The sequence below is a fragment of the Lissotriton helveticus genome, chromosome 1_1 (assembly GCF_964261635.1).
Source record: "Lissotriton helveticus chromosome 1_1, aLisHel1.1, whole genome shotgun sequence".
Lineage (NCBI taxonomy): Eukaryota > Metazoa > Chordata > Amphibia > Caudata > Salamandridae > Lissotriton > Lissotriton helveticus.
In genome coordinates this window covers 1,107,749,808-1,107,769,809 of record NC_136057.1, presented here as the reverse complement: position 1 = coordinate 1,107,769,809, position 20,002 = coordinate 1,107,749,808, and the positions used below count along the sequence as shown (strand labels likewise).

The 20,002-nt window shown below is 41.3% G+C and overlaps 1 protein-coding gene across 3 annotated transcripts in view; it reads right to left on the bottom strand.

Moving 5' to 3' along the window:
• Positions 1 to 20,002, bottom strand: part of LOC144821473 (uncharacterized) — a 616,628-nt gene that overhangs the window by 46,354 nt on the left and 550,272 nt on the right. For all 3 annotated transcript variants that reach the window (XM_078678562.1, XM_078678582.1, XM_078678572.1), the window contains one exon: positions 14,919 to 15,051. In XM_078678562.1, coding sequence (XP_078534688.1) covers positions 14,919 to 15,051 — 133 coding nt within the window. The remainder of the gene's footprint in view (positions 1 to 14,918; positions 15,052 to 20,002) is intronic.

Below are 20,002 nucleotides of genomic sequence, written 5' to 3'. Positions count from 1 at the left end.
TTTCTTGGATAGATTTACACACTCGTTTTTTTGAGTTTCGTGCAACTGACTGGGCTGGCATACTGATCTGTACCGGTATTGACGAGGATGTCAATGTACTTTGATTGTACACAATGCAGCTAAAAACTAGCACACATACTTGCACAGCTTTTTCACTTGGTATTTGACTAGTAGTGACACGGTTTTATTGGTAGTACACGTAGGTTTTATTTGATATAGTTCAATGATCACACACGGTCTAGTTCAAATTGGGCTTGCACTTGCTTGGGGCACGTTAATCTCACTTGTCAGGAACACTGGAGCAGACGGTTCTGAGGGATACAGATATATATAGTTATTCTGATGTACCCATGTCATGATTAGACAGATATCTTCCATTAATTTTGTTTTGTTCCGACAGAAGTCTTTTTGGAACACAAACAACCATCAAGCATAAAATGTTCATAAGCTTGTTCCCCCTGACGAAGGGTTGTCCAAACCCGAAATGCATTGGGGTTGTTAAGGATTAAACATTACGTCAGCATTCAATGTTAGATGGAGAACCCCTGAACAATATTTTCATTGTACAATATGTTTTTTTGTTTACAATGTCTGCATTTGATGAAATATTTCACCATTTGGTGATATAAAGTCAGATTTAAGAAAGAAAAAGTTGGTTCATTATATTGTGTACAGTTTTACATTTTGGGATGAACAGCATCATGTTGTTTTCAAGATATTGGTAGAAACCCTAGGGACCACAGCTGTGCACTGTGAAGTGGACAGATTGTTTCTGTACTTTTTAAATTTCAGAGGCAGGGTCAGTGGCAGGCCCTTATCACAGCGGCACGCATTGTTAAATTGAATACTTTACAATATTTTTTGTTAAAAACACATAAGTCAGGTGTGCAGGTTGACAGTCTATTTATAATTCGAAGTGCTGAAAGTCCACTTTGCCAACTGCCTCCGTTCCTTTGTCGAGCAATCTCAATTCCTCAACTCTCATCAAGCCGATTTCCATCCGTCTTACTCTACAGAGGCAGTAGTTCTGACCGTGCTGGAAGAAATGAGGAAAGAGGCTGACAGAGGCACCACACAGGCATTAGTGCTCCTGAATCTATCGGCAGCCTTTGACACGGTCGACCATGACCTCCTAGTGGGCTGGGTCAGGGCTGCGGGTGTCCAGGGATAAGCACTTGAATGGTTTGTGTCCTTCCTGGATGGATGCTCCCAATCGGTTCGACTTTCCCAATACGGGCCTCCTAAAGTCAAACTGACCTGCGGTGTGCCTCAGGGATCATCTCTGTCCCCGCATCTGTTCAATCTGTATATTCTACCACTGGTACAATCTTGGAGGAAAATGAACATGGCCACCTTTAACTATGCAACACATTTTTACAATCAACAACACTCCGGACTCAATCTTGAATTTTTAAACAAACATGCTATTTATTTGCAATTGGATGAACAGCAACCATTTTAAACAAAATCCAGACAAGACAACTCTTGTCCTGGTTGGAGGCTCTCAAAATCCATGAAGCTCCATTTTTTGCCCTGCTTAGCTGGGCACGTCCCCCCAAGCCCTCTACCTCAGTAAAGAGCCTAGTTGTCATTAGTGATAATAATTTCTATCTGAAGCCTCAGATCAAGTCAGTAGTCTCCACTTGGTTCTTTAAGCTACTGAAGATTAGAAAAATTGGAAGATTCCACACCTTCGAAACTTTCGTTCAGGTTGTTCTCTCACTAGTCATTTCTCATATTGACTCCCTCTACTTCGGCCTTCCGGAATACCTAATCAAAAGATTGCAAGTGGTACAAAACCAGGCAGCCAGACTGATTTAACAACGGCCAAAAAGGTGACATATTACACCCCTGATGAGGGAACTGCACTGGTTATCAGTAAAACAGCCCACTGCATTTAAGATTGGGTGTTTCATCTTTAAATCTCTGCATGGCACCTGACCTGAATTCATCTCTTCATGCATCCATAGGTAGATCCCTGTTCGCAACCTGATGTCCTCACTCCTTGACCTCCTGGTCATCCCCCCTTTTAAAAAAAGAAGAAGCTAGGCAGAGCCAGATTTTCTGTTCTGGCCCCTTGTTTCTGGAACCCACTCCCTCCTAACATCAGATCATCATCGGGCTATCTTAGATTCAGACAAGTCTTGAAAACATGGCTGTTCTCTCAAGCATATGAATGAGTCCGTAAGTTGCATGCTCTTTCCTTCGTCCAGCGCCAAGAAACCGCATGGTGTATGTGCGCTCTCTGAATAATTTTAACATAACAATTTGAGCCGGGGGTTTCCGGTGCTCGGCACCAGCAGTTAATTTTCAACACTGGCTCTTCTGACAGTCTGCCACATTGTGGGGCTGTTTGACTAATTTAGAGATGAGCTGAGCAAAGGTTGTTTATTAATTCAATAGACATTAAAATGACTAATACTTTCCTCACAAGCCATTCTAATACATGGGTGGTTCCTCTGTAATGGTATAGGAGCGTCGCCTCACTGTCAGCTGATGATACACAAAACGATAATAAAGAAATTGTTATTATCATTTCATTTATCTCTGTTCTGCTTACGTGGGAGAGGGAAGGGTGGGCTGGGCCATGACCTGTAGGAGTGGTGGGCACTTATAAGTGCACATGTCTGTTTGGCCGGTCGTCCGGGGCATGCACACCTATGTTTCTCCAACCCAGCTGTTGCACAGCCGAGTTGGAGAAATGATACAGGCTTCAATGTGCTGCCTGAGTGGCAAATAATGCAGCTCAGACCAATCCTGGCGCTGCTCTCATACTATGAGAGTAGTGTCTGGATTGGGTGGGGAGCCTGTGCTTTCAGGCTCATCCACTTTGGGGGAAGGAGAGTAGCAGGAGCAATGAGGCCGCAGCAAAAGCAGAGCAACAGGTAAGTCATTTTTGCTATTATTTTTTTAATTTCCCAACCCCTCCCCCACCCAGCGTGGCTCTGCGCTGCCCTACCAGGTTCAATTGGCAGCAGCCGCCACTGTTCTAATAGCTTTGGGAGCCTGCAGTAATATGAATTGAAGGAGTATGATGGTTAGTAGTTGGGTTGCTACAGTCATTGGCAGCACTGGTACAAACGACTGTGGCCTCCTGACGAGGGTCCTGATACTTTCCTTTTTATAAATTAAGCACTGTGGCCACATCATAGCATTTTTTTGATTGCTCCCCCCTGGGCAACACGAAGAGAGGGAGAGAGAGCTGGAGACAACCTGGAGCAAGGCCAGTGGCGGGGGAGGCGTGGGAGATGGGGGGAGAGCGGATAAAAAACAAAAAAAAAGTACCTTCTTGCAGCTTCCTTGCCTTGTCTCTCTTCTGTAATCCCTCCCTCTAGCAGCAACAGGAAGCACACCCATGTTCCCCATAGCCAATCACAATGCTGCAATGTAGCGTTGTGATTGGTTTGAGCACCATGGTTTGGCGTTCAGACAGGTGGTGGGAGCCTGGGCATGTTCTCCAACCAGGCTGTATAAGAGCCTGGGTGTAGAACATGCAAAGTGCGCATGAATGTCTGGCTGGCCCGAGACAGCCTGCCAAACACTCATGCACCCTTACAAAGTGTGCCCACCACTCCTTACCTGCTCTGAGAGCAGAGCAGTCCGCCCCGCCGCGCTGCCACAGCAGGAACAAATAAAATGATAACCTCGAGTTATTGTCATTTTATTTTTCCGTTATTTCACTGCTAAAAAGCAGTGGGGTGACGCTCCTCCGCCTTAGAGGAGCCGCCACTGAGCAAGGTTAATTGGTGACTGTGCATAAGCAGCTCATAAAATGATTCCGAGTACCGAAGATCAGTATACTGTAGAGGCCCAATCGAAGGTCACACTGTGATTTACTAGGACGAATCTTGTAGCTTTGCACACACTCTTTAGCCTTTTAAGCCAAAAATCCAGAAGTGCAACTCTAATTCTGTACTCTTGGTAATTATCCCAAGTGATTTTAGGCCATTACTTTTGCAACATGGTATTATCTTTAAATGGAACCTACACAATATGCACACCGCGAAACAAAGATATTTACATTTAAAACCACAGCCATTATTTGCTAGGACCTTCTAATGGTGCACCTTTCTCCAAGACAGCAGAGCCTCAGTAGGCCGGTAATGGTACAAAAGGAAAACATCTGTTATGGGAAAGCGTATGTGACAGACTGAAACATATAGGCATCTACAGTAAGCGGGTCACAACACGAAAGATGACTCGAGATAACCTTTACATATGCAAATGGCATGCTGATCAGCGGCAGGTCTGTGTTTATCACACAGGCCAGACTGGTTTTAGATGGCTATGTGAATGAATGAATGAATGATCTGATTTCTAAAGCGCACCAATACCCATGGGTGTTTTTGCGCTGAACCAGTGCTCCTGCAAAAGGTAAGACAGGACTGTGGGACTAAATACAGGAAGGACAGCTTTAAGATATAAACAGCCAAGTGTTAAGGGCTTTCCTAAATTGGATGTAGTAGGTTAGAGATTTGATATGCAATGGCAATACATTCCAAGATGTTGCAGCCATCATAGAAAACTCCTTCCGCCCAATCTGTGGTGCATTATGCTAGGAACGACATTTTTGCCATCCGAGGAGAGAAGAATTTGCCTATGTAAATACCATTGAAAGTAGATTACAGACAGGCCGGGCCGGCATTATGCAGGACCTTATGTGTAATGCACGGTGTCTTAAAAGCAATTCATTTCTAACTGGGAGCCAGTGCAATTTCAGTAATTCTTGCAAAATTGACTGAAATATGGGTTGATTAAGACTAAGGCAAGTTGCCACTTTTAAACTTCCTGAGGCTTGATTAATGACTACTGATTGATATTCAGATATAGTCGATTGAAATAATCAATGCAAGAAGAGATCAGTGCAAGCACCACCATCTGCATAGAGATAGGGATAAAGGGAAATAATTCCCTGAGCTTTCGGATAATTTAGAAACATGTTTGAATAGTCTGAATTAATTACCTGTGCTGCAAACTCCAGTTTGTCAGCAAAGATCACTCCCAGATTTCTAGCTGCTTTGGTGGGGGTAGGCAGCACTCCCATTTCACTTGGCCACCATCCGGGCATCCAGTCTCCTTACCAAACAGTATTATTTCCATTTTATCTGCATTTAGTTGAAGCCATTTTTTTCATCCAAAGTCCTAATTCACATATGCAATTATGAAAGTTAGAAGCAGCTTTGTGCTCTTTGATAAAAATAGATAAGTTCATTTGGGAGCATAAGATACTACAGAGAATCCAAATGATCAACTTAAATGAGCAAGGGGAGATCCTTAAAGATTGAACAGTTAAGGACTAAGGGACGAACCTTGTGGAACTCCACATGGGAGTGAAAAGGATTTTGAAGTGAAGTTGTTAATGCTGACCGAGTGTGACCTGCCCAATAGAAAATAACAGAGAAGTTTAGCCATGTAATTATTCCCTAGATCAGACTGATCAGTGCACAATGATTAACGGTGTAAAATGCTGCTGAGAATTCTAACATTATAAGGGCTGCCAAGGGCTGCCTTTCCATGTCCATCTACTATCATTCTGATGTAGATCTGTTGCAGCAACCAGTGCAGACTCAATGGTGTTACCACGTCTAAAACCAAATTGAGAAGGGTCAAAAAGATCATGATCATCCAGGTGTCTCATCAATTCTTGATTGAGTGCTTAAGGCTGTAGGGGAAAAAAGACCACTCTTGCCCCATCCGATGGGGAGATGGATGAGTCTGCGGGCAGGGAGTCACACTGCCTCTGTTTACAGTTTGTGCACACGAAGCATGCATTGTGTTTTAACTCCCCAACGCATGATGTCTCAAGCAATAATAAACAAGCATTGGCATAGTCAATAAGTCTCGCCTTTGGAACCTTATCAGTATTTAGTTCTGCAGTACAATATCCTTGGTGCGACAACATCAACTGTTGCATGGCTAAACACTTATAAGGTCCCAAAGGCGAGACCAATTGGCTATGCCAATGCTTGGCTTTTTTTGCGAGGAGGGAGATTGGGGACAGAGTGCGGTTCAGAAGTGCATGAGGCCTCGCCCTCTTCAAGGGGCCCCGCCCCGTCCTCACACAGTGAAAGTTCTTCAATTTGGCAGGTATAAAATATATAGGAAAAGCCTTCACTGTTTTACAAAAGTGAAACTATCCCATTGTAAAATAGCCGTCATCCCCAGGGGGCTCAAGTTCTCTTGTCCTGCTTTTATTTTTTTTGCCTCTGAAAAAACAAGGGTGGCTGGGCCCAATGGGAGGGAGGGTAGGCAGGGCCACAATATTGTAATGAGAAAATTGTTTGCCTATGCCTCCACCTTTTGAATTAAACACTATTTAGTTGAGGATAAACAACACTTTATTAGTTTATCCTGACATTGATTTATGTCGTTGATTTGTAACACAGTTTTCAAAAAGTTATATTCATTTTGTAAAAACAGACATCAGATTACTATCAACTTCATGTCTGGCCATATACAAAAAAAGCAGTTTGTGCATATATACAATGTGACAAGAAAATCAACAATGAACGTTTTCAAAAAACATATTTACCCGTGAATGCATAATCGTGACATGGACAAAATAATCATGTGTATTATAAATGAAATAAACATTGCATGGTAAAAGGATCACAATCGTAGGGAGAGAAGCAAAGAAAAAATTCTTTTCATATCATTTTTTACACAATCAACTCCCTAATCCTGAACCAATATACACGTTATAATTCAGGAAACAATGCCCATTTATGCATCAGTCACATAAATCTAAGTGTCAGGAAGGATGCCGACGCGTTTCGAGTCCTGTTAAATAATTTGCAGGAATCTCATCAGGCGGTGTAATTCTAGTCCATGGGAACTGTTTGGGAAAGTGAAAAAAACCAATTTTTACAACAAGGTCCGCAAGCCAATTGTGTAAATACCCAAGAGGCGCATATCTGAATGCGACGTACCTTCTAATGTTTGTGTATTGCCCAAAGATGCTCCTGTTTTTGTGGAGGATCGTCTATGCCAAGTGGTCTGAACTGCAACAGAGATGGGGTTGAGTAAGTACCAAAGGGGGTTAAGTATTCCAAACTCGAAGTGAATTAATTAAAAATTACCTTCGAAGTTGCTGACCCATCGGCTAGTGTGCCGGTGTCTGGAAGTCAATCTGATTTTTGGCTCGTTGTATTTCTGTGAGAAAGGGGATTAACAGCGGGTTTGAGTGGGTCCCTGCTTGCTGTATCGTGCACTAAAACAGAACGCCGCGGGATGGGGACTTACTTATGAACGACTTCGGTAAAGCGGAAAAGTTCTCTCCGGTATTGGTTGGTCTTTCGTTTTTTCGTTTGTTCGTTTTCTCACTCTGGTGGGGCAAGGAGGAAGTGAGATGTCAGTGAGCTAGTTCTTTACTTGCAGCACTTTGACGGATCACATAATTACAGAAAAGGGGTGTCAATATCACAGGGTCTTGATCTTACCGTGAGCGTTGAGCACTGCTCCTCAGTCTAACTGCTACCCGGCACACACAGATTGTGGGTGTCCGCCGCGGTGCCTGTTCCCCCATTAATGTGACATGTGGTTCGTTCTTGGCCAATCAGGGCCACGGTTGATTCTGATGCATTCTGGGGTTTGATGTTTATACTGCGATGCGTCAGGTTTATGCCCTATTGATTTTGCTGAGACTGTTTAAGCCCTTATTGACACTATCAAATTTAAGTATAAGATAAGCCTCCTTGCGTAATAGCATGGTCTCAACATCAGGATAACGTTTAGGATCAATCCAAGCCAATGTTGTCCACTTAAAATCATTTTCAGTGTGATTATTGTTGGAAAAATGTTCCACCATTGGTGCGGTCAAAACTTTTCTCTTTATGCGTGAATGATGTTGAGTTATTCGCGCATTGATAGGCTGATTTGTTTTGCCGATATAGACTCTGTTGCATGGACACACCACTGCATAGACGATATTACGTGTTTTACAGTTTGTAAATGAATCGTGTTTCCACTTAATGCCATTGTTAATGAAAGTGTCGCCTTCTAGTGTTGTGGAACATGACACACAATTGCCACATTTGTGGTGCCCGCATAAAGGTTTCAAATTCCACTGAGCTATAAGGTCACTTTTCGGTGGTGGAATGTGACTGTCTGCCTTGACAAGTTGTTGCCCAATGCTTCGATTTTTGCGCATTGCGAAAATGGGTTTGGGAAGAGGGCACTCAAGTGTTTCCAAAAGATGCCAATTCTTACGGATGATATTTTTGAATTGGTTTGTGTGTTGGCCAAATGTTGTCACACACACCAGTTGGTCTAAGTCTCTTTTTACTTTTTTCTGAAGTAATGTTTCACGTGGGGTGAATTTGGCCCTATTTCTTGAATGTTTCAATAATTTTTTGGGGTACCCCCTCTCCACCATTTCACTGCAAAATCTTGTTGCATGTGACTCAAAATCACTCAAATTTGTGCAATTGCGTCTTATCCTCAATAGTTGACCATAAGGTAAGTTGTCTTTTAAGCATTGTGGATGCGAGCTAGTGTAATGGAGGATTGTGTTTCTGTCAGTTTCCTTCTTGTGTAAGGAGGTTGTCAACTTTGCTTCGCTGGTGCTTACAGTGACGTCAAGGAAGGTCATTTCTTTGGGACTGGAGTTCAGCGTGAACCTGATGTCAGGGTGCCTTGAGTTTAGCCATGCATGAAACTGATCAATTGCCGTCTGGCTCCCCTGCCACAGGAGCCAGACGTCATCGATATATCTCAGCCACTGGTTGATGTGACCTGAGAAAGGGTTGCCATTATAGACAAATCTCTCCTCATACTGTGCCATATAAAGCACTGCCAGCTCCGGCGCATAGGGACAACCCATGGCTGTCCCTTTGATTTGTATGAAAAAATCGTTCTCAAACTTAAAATAGTTGCTCCGTAGAGTGATTTCCACCAATGCTAAAATGAATGTCGTTGGCACCCGGTGGGGTCTGTCTCGTTGTTCTAAATATAATTCGATGACCTCAAGTGCCTCATCCTGCGGTATTTGAGTGTAGAGTGAGGCGACATCTAATGTCACCATTAGTTCAGAAAAAAGTAAAAAGAGACTTAGACCAACTGGTGTGTGTGACAACATTTGGCCAACACACAAACCAATTCAAAATTATCATCCGTAAGAATTGGCATCTTTTGGAAACACTTGAGTGCCCTCTTCCCAAACCCATTTTCGCAATGCGCAAAAATCGAAGCATTGGGCAACAACTTGTCAAGGCAGACAGTCACATTCCACCACCGAAAAGTGACCTTATAGCTCAGTGGAATTTGAAACCTTTATGCGGGCACCACAAATGTGGCAATTGTGTGTCATGTTCCACAACACTAGAAGGCGACACTTTCATTAACAATGGCATTAAGTGGAAACACGATTCATTTACAAACTGTAAAACACGTAATATCGTCTATGCAGTGGTGTGTCCATGCAACAGAGTCTATATCGGCAAAACAAATCAGCCCATCAATGCGCGAATAACTCAACATCGTTCACGCATAAAGAGAAAAGTTTTGACCGCACCAATGGTGGAACATTTTTCCAACAATAATCACACTGAAAATGATTTTAAGTGGACAACATTGGCTTGGATTGATCCTAAACGTTATCCTGATGTTGAGACCATGCTATTACGCAAGGAGGCTTATCTTATACTTAAATTTGATAGTGTCAATAAGGGCTTAAACAGTCTCAGCGAAATCAATAGGGCATAAACCTGACGCATCGCAGTATAAACATCAAACCCCAGAATGCATCAGAATCAACCGTGGCCCTGATTGGCCAAGAACGAACCACATGTCACATTAATGGGGGAACAGGCACCGCGGCGGACACCCACAATCTGTGTGTGCCGGGTAGCAGTTAGACTGAGGAGCAGTGCTCAACGCTCACGGTAAGATCAAGACCCTGTGATATTGACACCCCTTTTCTGTAATTATGTGATCCGTCAAAGCGCTGCAAGTAAAGAACTAGCGCACTGACATCTCACTTCCTCCTTGCCCCACCAGAGTGAGAAAACGAACAAACGAAAAAACGAAAGACCAACCAATACCGGAGAGAACTTTTCCGCTTTACCGAAGTCGTTCATAAGTAAGTCCCCATCCCGCGGCGTTCTGTTTTAGTGCACGATACAGCAAGCAGGGACCCACTCAAACCCGCTGTTAATCCCCTTTCTCACAGAAATACAACGAGCCAAAAATCAGATTGACTTCCAGACACCGGCACACTAGCCGATGGGTCAGCAACTTCGAAGGTAATTTTTAATTAATTCACTTCGAGTTTGGAATACTTAACCCCCTTTGGTACTTACTCAACCCCTACTCTGTTGCAGTTCAGACCACTTGGCATAGACGATCCTCCACAAAAACAGGAGCAACTTTGGGCAATACACAAACATTAGAAGGTACGTCGCATTCAGATATGCGCCTCTTGGGTATTTACACAATTGGCTTGAGGACCTTGTTGTAAAAATTGGTTTTTTTCACTTTCCCAAACAGTTCCCATGGACTAGAATTACACCGCCCTGATGAGATTCCTGCAAATTATTTAACAGGACTCGAAACGCGTCGGCATCCTTCCTGACACTTAGATTTATGTGACTGATGCATAAATGGGCATTGTTTCCTGAATTATAACGTGTATATTGGTTCAGGATTAGGGAGTTGATTGTGTAAAAAATGATATGAAAAGAATTTTTTCTTTGCTTCTCTCCCTACGATTGTGATCCTTTTACCATGCAATGTCTATTTCATTTATAATACACATGATTATTTTGTCCATGTCACGATTATGCATTCACGGGTAAATATGTTTTTTGAAAACGTTCATTGTTGATTTTCTTGTCACATTGTATATATGCACAAACTGCTTTTTTTGTATATGGCCAGACATGAAGTTGATAGTAATCTGATGTCTGTTTTTACAAAATGAATATAACTTTTTGAAAACTGTGTTACAAATCAACGACATAAATCAATGTCAGGATAAACTAATAAAGTGTTGTTTATCCTCAACTAAATAGTGTTTATTTTTTTTGCAGCGGGCAGCTTTTTTGTACAAGTGCTGAAGCATTCCGCCAATAGCTGTGCAGTACAGTTGGACGTCCAATAGCAGTGCAACACAGTTGGAAGTGATGCAATTGAGACAGCCAATTGTTAGGGTGCTTGCTGTTGCCCCACGGAAGTTAAACAACGTGTGTGGTTGCTGTGCTTTTTTTTTGCAGTGCCTGCACCGCCGTCTCCTCTGTGACACAGAACATGTTGGCTGCTCATACCCAGTCCGATCGTAGGCGTATGGGAGCAGACACAAACAAGCTTGCTGAGGTGTGTACCGAGAGATGGTGCAGAAGAGAGTGCATGGCACAGACTGGCAGACCCAATAAACTTGCTTGCGAATCTTTGAGAATATGGCATGCTGTGGAAATTGTGGGAGGAGGGCGGTAAACTTAAATGCTTGTCTTTGACAGGTTGCTCCTCAGGAGGCAGACGGGGTAGGGGAGGGTCCTTCAAGACTATGTATATAACTTTACTTATAGAGAAAGCAAAAAGATAAGTCGGGCACTTGTCAAGAACAACAGGGGTTAGGTTCACAAAGGAACTGGAAAGTGCTTGCAACAGGAATCAAGTGAGGTCAATATTACAAGTGGGGCAACGAGACGAAGGACGTGCGAGAGGGGTGTTAGAAACATAGCGATGGGGGCGATGACTCTAAACAATGTCCAGACAGGGTGCCGAAAAACGTGCACGCAGAAGCAACCAGGCCCAACCAATAACAAGGAAGTAGAACTACGAGTGCGTGTGTGCGCACCTGCAGTCTGCTGTTTTTTGAAGCACATACTTGTGCTTGTGGCGCGCTCCTGCTCGCTCCCGCAGGGTGTATGCTGCCACAAGCACGAGTATGTGCTTTGAAAAAGAGTAGAGCAGCGACTAAAGGTCTCCTAAGCGTAGGCGAGACCTAACAAGTAACATGTGGGACTTGTGGGCTAGCAGGACAACGAATGGCGTGAGGAATGGGGGGAGTGACAAGCAATATCAGGGACAGGGCATGATATGGTATAATGTTCAGCCATGGTATATGCAATGTAATGAAAAATAATTTGGTGACTCTTAAGGAGGTGTTTGTTGAACTCATCATTTTTCTACTTTATCCTAAAAACTTTGCTTTATGTACTCTTGTCATGTGTAGTACAGCATATTATCCTTTACTTATATGTGTATCTACTGTTATGTCTCATGTCACGTTGCCTTGTATGATGCTGTGCATTTGGGTGTGTTATGTTGCGCTCTCTGCTGTGTCATGATAATAATGTGTTTTGTCATCATTTTATTTTTCCTCTGAACTGCCTTAAAGCAGTGGGGCGACGCTCCTCCGCATTACTGTTTGCCTCTATTGCGTAAAATTACACAGTAGTAAACTCTACTGAAGGGGTAGAGAGTACAAGTATCAAACCATGAACTGCTGTGATTGTTTGTGACTGCTCATAAACGCCTGAGTTGGAAGCCGTTCATAAAATCCTCTCTGGTCTCTATTCCCGCCGTAGAAACATTTGGCGATTTAATGGGCTGAATGTAACTTTCATTTCAGGATTGCAAAGGGAACAGAAAATCCCCACACTTTGGGCCATATGTAGGTAACCTACATTTACCGATTCTAAAATACCGAATTTTACCGATTCTGTATTTTAGAATCGGTAAATGCTATGTAGGAAAAAATTCGGTAAATGTTACTGAATCGGTAAGATTCGGTATTTAAGAATCGGTAGACCCATAGGAATGAATGGGAAGCCATTCTCTATTACCGATTCGGTAAATACCGAATCGGTAATAGGGGCACATATTCAAGGGTGGCAGGGTGTCACATTGATACCCTGTTGCACCCCTGAATCGTGCATGTGTGCACATGTTGCACACATACATGCCCTAAGGGCATGTATGTCTGCCACATGGCACTGTTACAAAAGCACAAAATTGCTTTTGTAAAGGTTTTCGATATTTACCACCAACTTGTAGTTGGTGGTAAATAACGTATCTTAAAGTACATAAGCACTCTCAAATGTGCTTCCTACATACCATTTACCGAATCGGTAAATACATAATCGGTAAATACCGATTCTGTATTTACCGAATCATCACCTACATCGGAAATGGCTCAATACCGGTCGGTAAGCCTGAAATGTACCGAATTTCGGGTTTACCGACCGTTAATTAGCCACCTACATCAGGCCCCTTTTGTGTGATGGAGGGGAAGTGAATCCTTCGCAGGGCAACAGGTTTTCCCTTTGTAGCTAAATAAAATACAGGCAAAAAAAAGAGCCTGATCAGTGAAAATTGCAACACAATCGTTCAAATATATGAGCTGTGCACGTTTAGTCATTGTCGGGAACCACCTACAGGCTGCCAGAAGCTTTGCTTCCGAATCTATTAATTTTTAGCTACATCTTGACTTCCTCCGCAGGCCTTCTTGGAAAATAGATGAACTGAAGCAGGTACTTTAACTTCAGGAACACTGAGTGCTGCCTTCTCAGCATTTTACCAATTTAATTTCTCTAAACCTTTGTAAGATGCAATATATTCCACAATGTTTCCTGTTTACACCGCATGACTATTGGGGTATGGGTCATATGCTTTCAAATAACCATCTAATTTTTCAGAAACATTTTTAGTGCACATAAATTGACTAAGGGCATCTATCAGCATAAGGGTCCTGGAGAATGAATATTATAGCCTGGATGTCCATTTATACAAGGACCTTTTGTTTAAATTGAGTTAAGTTTCTAGTAATTGATGACCTCAAGCAGTCACATAGTTGTAAGTAAGCTGTTAACATACAAATACTTTCACAGAAAATTTAAGAAAAACACATAACATGTTATGTGGTACAAATAACCAGTGAAAATTAAAATAATTTAATAAAACATACACCTAATTCTAAAATACTATGGAATGGTATTGTTAATAAGCCAATGTAATATTAATTCACAATCCATATTGTGTTATGGCATGTCTTGCTTTATACTGTGGATACGATGTAATATTCAGAACTATGATCTCATTTGTTTTTAGTTATTTTATGCCATTTCATTTAACATGTCTTATTGTACTAGCTTATGTGATTTGTTGCTCAGATGTGTTTGTAATTTAGAACTATATTTACATTCTATGTGGTTGCATGATATGTTCAGCCATGGCATATGCAATGTAATGAAAAATAATTTGTTGACTCTTAAGGAGGTGTTTGTTGAACTTGGCATTTTTCTACTTTATCCTAAAAACTTTGCTTCATATACTCTTGTCATGTGTAGTATGGCATATTATCCTTTAATTATATGTGTATCTACTTTTATGTCTCATGTCACATTGCCTTGTATGATGCAGTGCCTTTGGGTGTGTTATGTTGCGCTCTCTGCTGTGCCATTATTTGTGGCTTACTGTTGTGTCTCATTCTATGTTCTACAGTGTTATGTGCTTTAAACGTGGTTGAATGTTTTTCACGTTCCTATTTATTTTGTTTATATAATTGAATGCCATTATTGATGACAAGTTTAGATTGGATTGACATTTTACCATCACTGCACAACAATATTTAATTGAACATACTTTTAGTAAACATTCACTATCTTTTCGACAGCTTGATGGTTGGTTTTAAAATGTGTAGACTTTATAGGATTTTATTGAAACATTATTTATTTTCATTTTTTAGTGCTATATTACTTCCTGAATAAAAGCATTCTATTGTGATTTGTGTGCATCCGTTCAGAGACATTATCTAAAGACTTGGCAAAAGCATTCCATAAAATGTGGAGTTTCCGCATGCACCCTGTCACCATGAAGGGTCCAATCTGAGAATTAACATTTCTAAAGGATATCCATTTAGCTTTTTGAAGATTGAATGTTGCGGTGGTTTTCAAGTAAATGCCATCAAGTGTACTTACATGAGGTGAGTTGATCATCAAAATCAATAAGGGTAGAATTTGGCCTAACTGTAATAGACACAGCAGAAATCATAGAATTCACAGCACTGTCCCTCAAAAGTTCATGGCGTGATCCTTCTGAATCATGACAGTCCTTTGTGAAAGAAAAAAGGAAAACAAAACTTGTTCAAACTAATGATGTTATAAAATCATACACATGGTTTTGAAAGCTTAGCTGATCAAAAATTAAGTTCTTGTATTTTTTTTTACCAACTTTATCATACAAATCATGAACAAAAAATAGCCATCACATAGTCATCAATTGGCATAAGGTCAAACGTTGATGTTTACTCAGCATACCTATTGCTATTTAGTAGTACACCACAAAGTATTTGGGCTGAGGGGAGTGGAGGGGATAAGATCGACAGCATACCCTAAAGGCTTAGAAATGGCAATGCCAAAGACAGTACTGCCCAATCTTTCAACTACATTCAAGTAAGCTCCTAGCCATTCCAACTACAAATGATACTTGTGACTCACTTGTTTTTTAATTTTCGTGTAACTTTGCATTACATAGGTTTTGGCTCTTTCATGTGATGAGCCTTCGTATTACCTCCTTCTTTGTGTGTTCTCTGGCTATGCCATTTAGCTATGGTGACCAGAGTTTGAGAACCAAAAACCAAGACATTCCACAAAGAACCTAGAAGGATAACATTTTAATATCAACCTAGGGGCACAAAATGACTTGGCAGAACTCACCAACCCAGAAAACACAGACAAAGAGGCACTAAGGGGTTTAAATGCGACTTTTACATAAAGTGTAATCTGAGTTAACTAAATTGCCTTCTGATATGGGCTGCTAATTAATTCTTACTTTGGAACATATGAAAACGTCCCTGCCTGTGTTGTTAGTCAAATCTCTCTGAAATCTCAGACATATCCAAAATTTAATGAAATTTGCCAGGACAGATGGTTAAAAAAAACTCGAAATGTCCCAGCAAATGCAGGACACCTGACCAGCCTACACTTAGCAGAGTTTCAAATGTCACTAATAAATATCCCTGACTTCCTGAAGATGTGTCACGCTTAGTCCAAACTCATAAACATGGCTGTGAATAGTGCTCGACTTACTCAGATGTCCTCTTATACGTACAATATGCATAGGGGTTCTTGCAGAGAATAACTGGTGAATAATACTCTAGTTTTGAAGACCTTTCTATGTCATGCAAATGAGAGAAATTGCCACTACTACTAGGTCTTTGCATGTTAGAGACGTGATCAAGACATACTTTAATCTTCATCTCCTCTCTGTATTGTATAGCTTAGTAGCATTAAGTTCTAGTCATTCCTTTTCAATTTACAAAGAAATTACATCAGTAGAATCAACAAACCTTAATTGTTCAATTCCAGAATGATTTGCATAGCCACTACTTTAATCTCCAGTGAGAGCTCCCACTTTTTATCATAGACCACTTAGGAGATATCAACCACCTCAATATCCAAGGAATTATTGTCACAAGACTGACTCGTGCTCTACTTTTAGCTTTCGAGCAGACATAATCCCTGAAAAACATACGACAACCTGTATTGTAGTATACAATATTGTAGTATTTATATAGTGTATCATAATCCCGACTAAGTCGCAGAGCACTCCGATATGCATCAGGTTGCTGAGTGCTTGGTTGAACAAGGGGATGAATGTAACTACACCTCTAAGGGCGGTGTTGGATGAGGTGTATAGATATGCACGAGCGGTGGTGCTGCACAAGAGTCTGAAGTCCAGAAAAGTATATGGCTAGACGGAGCCGTGCAAACTCAAACCTAACCTTTTATTTAGGAATTAACTATGTGCATGGGAAGAGAGAGATTTTTAATGTTTTCCACAGTTAAACATAGCTGTATATTATCCTAGCAGGGAGTGAGCTCTAGATCTTAACTGTTTGAAGTGAGAATGAAAATCTAATGGTGTGATATTTTTTTGAAGGAAGAGTTGGTCAAGAATACAGCTAAATTTGATGGAAATGTTTTAGTTTTTTGGTAGTCCCAGAATTTGTGCTGAATTAAAGAGAGGGCCCCAAGTTGTGGAAAGAAAAAGGATGGAAGCACATCACTTTGAAAGCGATATGACTAGTCACAGGAATCCACTGTAGAAACTTAAGAGGATGTGAAATGCAAGTTGTAACACATAGGTTAAGAAGAGGTCTTTTAGCTGCATTCTGGAACTATCTGTAGTATTTAATCACACGGCAGGATACTAACAGCTGCATGCTATTGGCACAGTGTTGGAGGGAGAGTACTAGGCTGATGGTGAAATGCGTCACTGAGGGAAATTTCCATAACAGAAAACTTAATGTAGGCGAGTAAAAGGAACAACTTGCAACATGATTAACTTGAGAAATCAGTGAGAGGTTTACACCTGTAATTATGACTAGATTCCTTAATTAGGCAGTGACACAAGACATTTGGGCCGGATGGTGGTAGGGTGGAAGATAGTCAATTTACCACTGGCTAGTATTCAATTGTGTTAAGTGTTGAGCTTGAAGCCCTTCATTAATTTCCAATGGTACACATCTAGGATGCATTGGCTGAGGGCAAAGAATGAAGGTCAGATAAGTTCTCAAGTTTTGGTAACATTTGCATGTCTTCAGTGTAACTAGGAGTTGAGGCTGAATTAATAGTTGAGCTCCAATGTTAGGTCAAGGTCGATGCTAAAAAGTAGGTAGTGACCGTGGAACCATGAGTTGGAGGGATCTCCTAGAGAGGAAGAAGATGTTCTAGTGAAGGATGGTGTTTTGTATTCCTGTGTTATCGATTCTCTGCAGCACAGGAGGATGATGGGCGATACCAAAATTGGCAAACCTATGCAATAGCAGAAATTCTGCTACTTCATTTGAGCCCATTGTAGTCTTGATACAAGCAGTGCACATTTTATTCTCCAGCCAAGGGCTAATCCAGTTTGGCTTTAAGAGAGTAGACTATTTTGTGCTATGTTTGCTGATTATTGTACGCAGCAGCTCTTTCTATAAGTTTGCCAAAGAGATAAGGATGATTATAAATTACGTGATGGTCAGTGCAAGGGTGCTATTGTCAGCATTTCTAATATGACATATGCTTTGTGAGGCTGGCCAAATGATCCACAGATAGTGTTGTAGGAGAGTAATCTACATCAAGGAATGCATTGAAAAGTCCAGGAAATGTTTGAGTTGAGTTTCAAGTACTTCATAGGTTTTGCATCTTTGATTTTACAGATACACCAATCTGCTAGGAAGTCATACTGTTCTTAAGGGTAGATGATTTTAGAGTTTGAACATTTCAATTTCAAAATTCAGCAATTGTCTCGTGAAGTTTATTATTTAGGCAAGTAACTTTATAGATATGCCATAAGTAGCGAAGACCTTTAGCCTATCTGACTGATGCTCCATAGAATCTAGAGTGTGAGTTTGTTAAGATTATTTGTCTTTTTCCATTGCATTTCCCAAGATATTTAGTTTGATTTGAGATACTAAAGCTCTGGTGTCGGCCAACCAGCTGTCTGAAATTGATGGAAGTTTTAAGAGGTCATCATTGGCCTGATTTTCTAACATAGGTTCGAAGACATCTTTTAATTTCTTTATGTGGGCTAATAACCTCAGCACTTTTCGTATATCAGTTCCCAACTTGTTTTAGGGGCAGACGTATCATTACCATCATTTACTCTTCCCAAATAGCGATTTTTTAGAAATCGCTATTTGGGAATTGCAAATTGGGATGTATGTAGAAATTCGCTATATTTTAGCGATTTCTTAAAATTCCTTTTTTGTTTGAATATCTTTTATTGCATTTCTTATTTGGATTGCATAACATATCAAAGTATTTTCAATGTAGACATATCTTAACAAGTCTCGATCATACAAATATATACTTTAGCAACAACAGTTTTCTGTGATGACATTACTTGCTTTCCGTCGTTTACAAATCAAGTGTGTAGCCTAAGGCACTTATACCTATAAGTCAGTTTTCCAAGAAATGGCGGGTTTACATAAAAATAATAAGGAAAACACCATCCGAAATAAATCAATGCCACATTATCGAAGGTGCCGGGAGGCTCTGAGGACACATGAAACAAGAAAAGTGCGGGGTATATATGGCATCGCGATTCATATAGTCATGTGTGCCAGCAGCCGTGGATTCCGTTACAAAGGCGTGTTCTCAGTCCTGTGCCTCTAAGAATATGCACCTCCATCTAGCTATAGCAACAATACAACAGAATCCATTCATATAGTCATCGGGACGGGCCCAAAGGAGTGTTCGTGTTATACGATATTCAGAACATTATAACTGTTCTTCGAAACTTTAACAATAACATGATAAACGATGACATCATAAAATGTTGAAAATCAAAAGAAAATAAACAAAAGAGAGGCTGGTTGTTAGTGCTGTGCTATCGCTAATGTATTTATTTATTTATTTAAAGAATTTATAAAGCGCTGCTGACACCTTGCAGGTTTCCTGGCGCTGAAGAAAACTCTTAACTGAGGCAAATCGTAACGAGGGATAGGGGGAGGGTTTAAGGAAAGAGCCAAGTCTTAATGCGTTTCCTGAAAGGGAGGAGGTGGGAAATTTGGCGAATATCAATGGGCAGACTGTTCCAGAGTTTAGCCGCTGCGATTTGGAAAGATCTGCCCCCGATTCTAACTTTATAGTAGTTCGGCACTTTTACAAGACAGGCAGATGTAGAACGCAGGGTCCTGTTGGGGGTATACCAAGAGAACAAGGCTTGCAGAGGTTTAGGTCCGAGTCCATGCAAAGCTTTGAAGACCAGGCAGAGGGCTTTGAATGCCACCCGCTGCTTCAGTGGTAGCCAGTGTAGCTCAGCTAGGGCTGCTGTGGCCGAGGATCTCCTGGTCCAGCCGAGGGCTAGTTTGGCAGCCGCCGACTGAATTCTTTGCAGCCGATCCAGCAACACGGTTGGAGACTCGAGTAACATCGCGTTACAGTAGTCAAGGCGACTAAGAATAGTGCACCTGACTATCGTTACTCGGGCATGTGCGGGTAGGAGTGGCATAATTTTGCGCAGAGAACGCAGCAAAGCAGAACAAGTCCCCACTGTTTTTGTAACTTGAGTT